This window comes from Cottoperca gobio, chromosome 14, assembly GCF_900634415.1.
Source record: "Cottoperca gobio chromosome 14, fCotGob3.1, whole genome shotgun sequence".
NCBI classification, from domain to species: Eukaryota; Metazoa; Chordata; class Actinopteri; order Perciformes; family Bovichtidae; genus Cottoperca; species Cottoperca gobio.
This window is the reverse complement of record NC_041368.1, coordinates 16,432,061-16,441,255: the sequence shown is the minus strand read 5'-3', so window position 1 is coordinate 16,441,255 and position 9,195 is coordinate 16,432,061. Positions and strand designations below refer to the sequence as shown.

Genomic DNA, 9,195 nt, shown 5'->3' with positions numbered 1-9,195 from the left:
TAACAGCAGAGATTTTGACATGACACAGCATAAAAATCACAATGTAATTAATATCATTAACCAGAGCTGCACTTAAATACACTTAAATGGTACTGAGCCCTCGTTAACCTTATTAATTACACCTGTGTTTTTCTCGCTATGACAAAGGTCTGAATGCAGCTTTATGGAGTTTGGTGACATCCCATAATTGACAGCATAGCTCTGCCCATCGCCAACCTGAGCAGAGGTCTAATCAGCCAATAAGTGAAAACACCTGTGCTAATTCAGGAACCTCTATTGCATCTAATATTTCCTCTTGAATACAATTGCAATTTAAATAGTGGATGAAGAACTAGTATTTATGCAATATTTCAACTGAAACATTCAAATACTCAGATATTTTAATTGCCTTTTATTGAAGAATCTACATTAACATGATTGAGTAGTAGAACAACCTTTACTTCTTCTGTATGTTTTGTTTACTGACAGCCGTGTTATTCCTTTACATGACTCCATTCGTCAGTTCATTTCAATTCCTGTTTTCTTACTGATCCACTTGTAGTACCGTGAGAGTCGAGTGTAGACGCCATATTTCCCGTCCATGGCACACTTCTCCCCCCAGCTGACGATGCCTGTCAGGAACCAAGTGCCTTTGTAAAAGGTTGCATGCGGCCCCCCACTGTCCCCCTGGCATGAATCCATCTGTCCATTTCGGTAGCCAGCACAGAACATATACGGTGTGACGTGGTCCCGGCTGCTCGCCTTACACATGGTGCGGTCCACGTAGGGGACCTCCAGCTTCTGAAGCTTGCTGGCCTGGCTGCCTTGGAACCTAACCTGTCCCCAGCCGCTCACCAGAGAGCGGCTGGTCTCCCTCATTAGGTTCTCAATGAAGTCTCTGGGGCCGATGCAGATGGGACGCCGTTGGATGGACAGTTCCACTGGATTGGCAAGCTTCAGTAGTGCAATATCATGGTTAAACAGTGAATTCTTGTCATTGTAACTGGTGTGGACATACTGCTCTGCAACCTCATGGTCTCGCTCTGGACCCTCCTCCTTGTTCACATCATGTTCACCTGGAAGAATGAATGAATTTATATGAACATAACAAACATTGCATGATATTAATTGTAATGATTAAGACTTTAGAGTAGAGATGTATTGTAATTGTGTTTCCTACCCACTCTGACGAAGAAACCATTTTTAGAGATCTTAGCCGGCAACAGACAATGGGCAGCGGTGATGACCCATACTTCATTGAGAAGAGATCCTCCACAAAAAGGAATCGCTCTTTGAAGGCTGACTGAGTGAGACATTAGGGACACCTGCAAACACAAATACTTTAATAGTTAAATGGCAGAGCCACATCTCAGCAAATGCTGCCTCCTTGTCCCCTTCTAAACTTCTGAATGCTCACATTTTCTCATCCCCACCCACCCTCACCACTGCAGTCTATTCTTTCATCTTTTTATTATTTGTCTTTGTATTTTTTTCCACTGTGACCTTGTCCCACTTAAAGGGAACATCCACCAGTTTCCCTCTATACATTTGGGGGACATTTGAGAGAGATTAAAACAAGAACGCACAAATTTGAGCAGTCTTGTGTTGGGGTCAAACTCAAAAACCCCTTCGTCCACGTGTCCAACAGTGCAACTCCTGCAACTGGATCCTTTATTCTGATTCGGCCTCTACTCACTTCTCCTCTCATGCTATATTTTCTACCTCATAGTGACCCATAAATGATGGGGTGAAAGGGGATTGTTGGATTAAGTATCTGCACTGCTGCAGTGATCCTTTGCAAGAAATCCCATTTTCCTTCCTGAATGATAGAAAGCAAAATCCAGCTGACTGCATCCTATCTGTGAATACCATCCATTTGCCTTCAACTCTTCCCCTACTCTTTATTTTTGTACCCCACACTACATTACCTGCCAAGGTATCTCTCCAGGAATGGCCTCATTGCCTCCCACAATCCTCTGGTCACTGTTCTTTTCTTCTGTGATGGTGGGGAGTGTGGGGAAGAAAGCCCAGGAAGGCAGCTCTTTCTCCGTTACAGGGACACTTCTCGCCTCCCTGCTCTTCCTGACAACCTCCGCTGGATTTACAGAGGAGCTTGAGGAGATGTTGGACGGGTCTGAGTCATTTATATGCGGGTTGTAGTAATCATATTGATCTATTATATCGTCGATATTAAACTCATCCTCCATGGTGTCGCTGGAATTGTGTTTTCTTTCAGACCGGTGTGTAGTGTTTGATGACCGCGGGGTGAGGGTTAGGGTGGAACTGTTGACGGGGGTGGAAGACATGTTCATACGACCACAGCTGAATTGTTCTGAGGGGGGGGGGGGAAGGCAAGACAAAGAGGGAGATATTTTAGCTTTGTCATTAAACTACAGCGTGGAACAGATCTCTTGCAGCCCTTTTGTTTATTTGTCACAGGCGGAAGTTGTCGCAAAGAGTGATTAGTTTTACACTATAGGCAGATTCAACCACTGACTTTGACCTGCACATGTGTCATTTCACAAAGTGCATGAGCATGGCTAGCTGACTTAATTGAGTTAGGTGTATGTGAACTGGTGAGGTTTTAATTATTAAGAATTATTAAGAAGAAGAAAGTTAGAGATGGGTATGTTTTGTGTTTTTTATTGTTATGGTCAGTGTAAACAGAAGTCATCAGAAGCAGCTCAATTATCATTGTGTGGTTATCTAGCTAGAGAGTTTACAATGTCCACAATGCCCATACATGATGTACTTTATTTGACATCTATAAACTGTAAGGCACAGTTTATGAGGCAGTCTGTGATCACTTAATGGAGACCATCTTATTGCTATTTGAAAGACAGCTGGTAAATCACTCTTGAGGTCTGGTGTGTGGTATCTGTGGGGGACGTTTATTTACAGCAGCTGACACCAGGATTTCATGAGTCAGGTGTAATTTAGTATCAAGCTGTATGCTGTATGATGGAGTTTCCGTTATTGTGGGAGTGTTTCCATTTGTTTCCATTTATGCTAATGTGACATAGACTGTGTGGTTACTTTTAGTTTATTAGAATTCATAAAATATGCAGTGGTCGAAGGTAACTTAACATATTTACTGTATTTAAATATCATTTTAAGGTTCTTTAATTGAGTAATTCAACTTTATTACATTTTAGAGGCAAATGTCGTACTTTTTACTCTTGATTTGAACTTTAACAACAATATAATCAAGTAATAAATAACGATGTATTATTAAAGATTAAACAACCCAGCAGTGTACAAAGTAGTTGAAATTAGCTCCACCTTTACCAGCTACATCATCAAAGTGATGCTTACACATTAATGCATCAATAATTATAATCCAATGAAATAATATAAATTATTCTGAAATTGGCTATTCTGCATAATTAATACTTTTGTACTTTAAGTACAATTTTGAATGTTTTTACTTGTAACAAAGTATAATGGAAATATGGAACAAAGGAAATATATGCACTCTTTGTCCAGTCTGCATTCATAGTAATGTGTGTTGAGAAATACAAACATATATAAGCAAATCACCTGAACAAGCACTTAGCTGAATGTATGTTTTATCATTTTATTTTACCTGTTGGTTCACAGGTCCTCTTGCCCGGCCCGAGTTTGTAACCAGCTGCACACTTACACACCGGTCTATCCTCCCTCATAAAACAGAAATGAGAACATCCACCGTTGTCGACCAAACATTGCTTGGTCACCACTGGAAACAAGCGGTAAAGCAGAATAAATATCTTCTTAGCATCCACACATATACACTCTATATGTTGGCATATAGAACGTAAAGATCACCTCCAGCCGTTCTCACTCACCAATCTCACAGTTCTTGCCGTCGAAGTTTGGTTTGCACCAGCAGACATACGTGTTGATTCCGTCTGCACACACACCTCCATTTTGGCAGGGGTAAGGCTTACACTGGTCACCATCTAAACACAAGAATAATGCATACACACACGGGTTCAGAGGTGACAGAGTGCTTTCAATTCAGAGTAGCTGTGAGAACTTATCTTTTATTTGTCTTACCGATGTAGTTTGCCCAGAATACCAACTGAAACAGAAATAAGAAACCTCAGAGTTCAGCCTTTATACACACTTTATTACAGTGGGAGATGGGATTATATATCTATATATATATATATATATATATATATATATATATATATATATACTGTATATATGTGTGTGTGTGCCCTACAGTTTGTTCGATATCCTCAAACACCTCCCTGGCCTCCTCCATCGTGCAGGTTTCCTCCATACACTCCCGCTCCAGGTTGGCCTTTTGAAATACTTCTTCAAAAGGGCTGTTGAACCTGCGGTGGCGACGCAGCACCGTGTCTGCCGCCTGCTGAGACACAAACACAGCTCCTAAAATGTAATGGAAGACAAAGAGGAAATGATTAAAAACAAGTCTGACTCTATTCTCCAGCAATACTCCTTAAAAGCTTTTTTTACAAAAAACGTATTTTGTGCTACATCAGCGGTATAAAAGGGTTTATCAGGAGTCAAAGTCTAACACTGAGGACCCCCACTCGGACAAAATCGAGAAAGCTTTTTTAGAACACCAGCATGCGCCTGTCCCTTTCACCTATTTGTTAAACAATCACAGCCCATCATCACTGGTGCCAAGCTCTCGTGAAAACTAAAACTAAATCCGACTTAAATCTCCTTTTCGATAAAGACTATAATACTCGTTTGTTGAGTAACAAACACTCACTACTTGTTGCCCAATAAATGGCTGTAAAAGTTTATAGTTTGTCGAGAATTCACTGTAGTTACAATGATTCCAATGGAAGAAAGTTGGCCAATTTTACAGTTACAGCATTATTCCAAAATACAGCTATTTAAACTCCTTCTATGTCACCTTATCCACGTCCACTAAACTCTGCATAAAGTAACATACTTAGCCATATTTGGCACATCATATGACTAAATCCTATGTCCTTTATGACAGAGGAGATACACTTTTACAACCACATTTCAAGTTTACAGGAGGTAAGTGATGATCAGACATTTTTTATTTATTGAAGTGACATCACTTTGGAGATGAGGCCATTTAAAAAGGCCGACCTGACCTCCAGCCTCTTCGTATATTCTTACATCTCTGACCTTTGGCTGCCTCCTCTGTCCTGTTGTTTACCTGCGTTACCTTCTGGGATTACAGCGGGCAGTCCGTACACCTCCAGCAGGGAACCAGCAATGAAAGCCAGTAAACAAACTCCGGCCATCTTGTCGCTGTCAGTTGTCCTTCTGCTTTTAACTGTAGAGCTAAATCCTGAACTCAGTGCCGGAGAGAGAAATCCACCACTCCAAAGTACAGACTCACACTGTTTACTCACCTGGGAGGCTGCAGAGTGTGTGTGTGTGTGTGTGTGTGTGTGTGTGTGTGTGTGTGTGTGTGTGTGTGTGTGCGTTTGTGGGTCTAAGAGGGAAAGTAAGGATACGAAAACAAAAGTGTGATTTTGAATCACTTTTGAATGTGTGTATAGAAGAAAGAAAGAGAGGTATGAAGTGACAAAGTTCGAAAAGCAGAGGATTTTATTCAAACATCAGGTTGAAATTGAGCAACAACAAATATTGACCACTGCTGGGACAGAAGGACAGTTCGGAACACTGTTGTGTAGTGTGTGTGTGTGTGTGTGTGTGTGTGTGTGTGTGTGTGTGTGTGTGTGTGTGTGTTGGTGTGTGTGTTGGTGTGTTTGTTGACATTACCAGCTGTTCGTCATGTTGTTTATAATGATGAGTCTTGTCCGATAAGCAGCTTTTGCAGCATGGCTTACGAGCACACACACAGACACACACACACACACACATACACACACACACCTAACCCTAACCCAACTACATGGTTGGTTTACCCTAAATAACCTGAAACTAAATCTACTTCTGACCTGAAAGTGTTTCAGAGAGACTTTGTAACTAAATAGAAACAGCTTTTACAAAGAACAAGTTGAATTTATTAGCCGTACAAAGCGTACATACCCACACAGTTCAACACATTCAGAGGTTCTGCCCCCACAGACCTATTTCATCAGGTATGACCATGAGCTTATTATGGCTACTGTTAGATTCAAGATTCAAAGGCTTTATTGACATATGCACCTGACATAATGGTGCAAGTAAAATGCAGGAATAAGTAACATATATGCATATAAAATAGAATATGATAAAACAGGATGTGAAATTTAAAATACTGTACAGTGAATACAAATCATTTAGCTGACGCTTTTGTCCAAAGCGACTTACAAAAAGTGCAACAGGTGAGTTTTCAGTCTGCAGAAGGTGTGAAGACTGTCTGCTGTCCTAACATCAATGGGGAGGTCGTTCCACCATTTTAGAGCCAGGATAGCAAACAGGCGGGTTTTGTTTGAGGGAAATCTGGGTCCCACGAGCAGATTGCCCGATGCAGAGTGAAGTGAACGTGCTGGGGTGTATGGTTCGACCATGGCCTGGATGTAGGAAGGGGCTGATCCATTCACAGCACTGGTAGGCCAGCACCAGAGTCTTGAAGCAGATTCGGGCCACCAGAGAAGCGGTGTAGTGTGGGAGAACTTTGGTAGATTGAAGACCAGTCGGGCTGCTGCATGCTGGATGAGCTGTAGAGGTCGAATGGCACATGTCACACTTTTTGATTGTTGTTTGTGCTACCGTTACACTATGTTTAGGCATTTGCCATTATGACATCATTTTCACTTATGACAACAGTGGCTGCTGTTCAAAGACTGGCCAAAATGTCCTCACTTTCCAAAGATGCAAGCTCAAATTGCTCATCACAAAAACATACAAGACACACACGGACACACACACACACACTAACTGGCAAATGCGTCCACATTTCAAACTGTATCGCCAACACCGAGTGGACAAATGTTGCTGTAAATCCAGCCAGGCAAATCATCTTAAAGCCATTTCGATACAACAGAAGAGACAGAAAAACTCCTCAGCTGGTGCTGCAATTTACACACTGAAGCAAAAAAACACCCAAAATCCAAACTTGATCTTGTGTATTGAAGGCTGTTTGATTAGACTGTGAGTTACACAGGGTGAGGCTGTGGACAAATCACTGTGACTGACAGCCAGGTCAGCTGGCCTTGAGCCAGCAGCTCCTTGGCACAGAGGCCTTGTGGTGACTTATTGTCTGTGGGTGATTTAAATGAGAGGGTTGCATTTCTCTTTTTTAGGGCAATTTATGCAAGCCATTAAATCCACCCCCCTTGCACACTATAGATTAATAAATAAAAAGCGAGGGAAGATACAATTAATACATTCACCGCCCATTCGCTAACAATTCGGATTAAATCCCTCCCTGCTGATTAGAGTTCTGGGACCAGATCCGTCAGTGCCGTGAGCGGAAGAGGGGTCTGCTGACGTCAAGCATCTCGCATGTAAACGCACAGAGAGAGAGAGAGAAGCAGGGCAAAGTGGGTTAAAACTAGGGAAAGCATGGTGGTGGGAGAGCGTGTCCCCAGGGGGCAAAGTCCCATCCAGACTGTGTATTGTTACATGACTGCTTTTCAAGTTTAAGTAGATCAGCATTTATATAATCTGCTTGTCTTTATAGTGAACAGACTGTAAAGTGGTGAGCAAAAAAAAGCGATGAATTTACTTTTACTCACAATTAGATTTGTTTATTCTTCAGTCATTGTGTATAGTGTTGTGCATCTTTATTTGTCTTTGCTGCCGGCAACATTTAACATCTATATTTCTTGAGTCCTGTTTTTTCAAGTACTTTACCTTTTGGCTCGATGTATCAAAGAGTATCATCCCTTTGGTCATCCAATTGTTGAGCTTGGGTGATGTAAATGCAGAGATAGTGCCGTAATGAAGGGCAAGGGCTCAGATCAATAACCTTTCTGTTTTTTCACGTCACCCTTTAATCAATCAATAAAAAACTCCTTCCCAGTATAATCCGACAACAGTGTGTGACTCACTCGCCTCCCTCGCCAACACGGAGTGGCGAACAGCTGACCTGAGACCAGCTCACAGTGCATCGAAATGACTATGACTGAGCGAAATATGATTAAAGCACCTGAGGATTTGTCCGGTTTTTCTAAATTAGCTCCAGGTACACGATTTTCAGTGTGTTGAGAAGTAATAGGAAGATGTAATGAGAGATATTTCACCAATTACAAGAACATATTTCAAAGGAAGTTTAATTGAACACCTCTTCTATGCTTCACACTTACATCCGTCATAAGTAAGTAAGTTCAGTGGCCCTGTCAGTCCTTTTTATTGAGAGCTGGTTCCGCTGATGGGGCCGGAGCAGTCGCACTTTTTGTTCTAATAGAGCAGCTGGTCCCAGAACAGTAATCCTCCAGGGGAGACTCTGGCAGAGAGCCAGCTGTGCTTTGGTCTGATGGTTCATTTAGTAGCAGTCAAAAAGCCACAACAAATTGACGTCATAAACCTGTTATGCAAGAGTCAGAAACACTTTTCATATTCTGTGAGTAAGATTTACAAACAGCATTAAAGTGCGTGCTGCAGTAAGGAAACATAAATCTATTGCAAGTCACTTCATTGGTGAATCGCATTAAATTAAAGATATGCAGTGCTCGGGGATAGAAATGAAAACCACTGCAGCACACAGGGAGGTAACTTTGAGAGGAAACTGCTCCACAGAGAGGCCTTATACACATAGCTCTGTGACCAGCAGGTCTCAACTTCAACTTTAAATTTCATTTATTGATTGTAGCCCAGAGCTTCTTTCTAAGTTATAGTTAATAGTGTGTCTATATTTGTAATTTGTTTTTTAAGGCAATTATGGTTGTATTTTTTTTTTTTTCATTTTTTTTTTTTTTACAAGTTTGTCTTTTTTATTTTCAACAAAAGGTTTAATCGGTTTACCTTCAGTTGAAGTCTACATATAGACCTTCTACTTGGTTGCTTGTTGGATACACCTGAATACGTGATGGCCAAGCGTTCCTTACATAATAAAGCTTTTAGAAGGACTACATTAACTCAGGCTGCAAGAAACATATTCACGTGTTCTCCACACTGTTTTACATGAGCAAAATACATTTATTTGCAAAATACATGTACAGCAAACAGACAAAGTTAGTTAAGCTGTACGTATTACGGACGCATTGTTTGAGACAAATTACGTAAATATATAAAAAGACAATTCAGTCACAAAGTTACATCTAGAGTGTAAAAGAGAGGAGGAGAGGAGAGGAGAGGAGAGGAGAAAGGAGAGGAGAGGAGAGG

General features: G+C 41.2%; 1 protein-coding gene across 1 annotated transcript; it reads right to left on the bottom strand.

The window, feature by feature from the left end:
• Positions 1-498: 498 nt before the first annotated feature.
• On the bottom strand, positions 499-5,219 carry f9b (coagulation factor IXb). Its single transcript, XM_029447808.1, has 8 exons — positions 5,132-5,219; positions 4,190-4,359; positions 4,018-4,042; positions 3,807-3,920; positions 3,566-3,697; positions 1,908-2,311; positions 1,160-1,304; positions 499-1,055 (listed from the first exon to the last, which is right to left on the bottom strand). The coding sequence occupies exons 1-8, from the start codon at positions 5,217-5,219 to the stop codon at positions 499-501; spliced, it is 1,635 nt and encodes a 544-aa protein (XP_029303668.1).
• Positions 5,220-9,195: the final 3,976 nt, after the last annotated feature.

Excerpts from the sequence above, each read along its gene's own strand:
- f9b (XM_029447808.1), bottom strand. The coding sequence starts at position 5,219 with ATGGCCGGAGTTTGTTTACTGGCTTTCATTGCTGGTTCCCTGCTGGAG. Across the intron at positions 4,360-5,131 it reads AATCCCAGAAGGTAACGCAG|GAGCTGTGTTTGTGTCTCAG; the intron begins GTAAACAACAGG and ends ATTACATTTTAG. Across the intron at positions 3,921-4,017 it reads ATTCTGGGCAAACTACATCG|ATGGTGACCAGTGTAAGCCT; the intron begins GTAAGACAAATA and ends TCTTGTGTTTAG.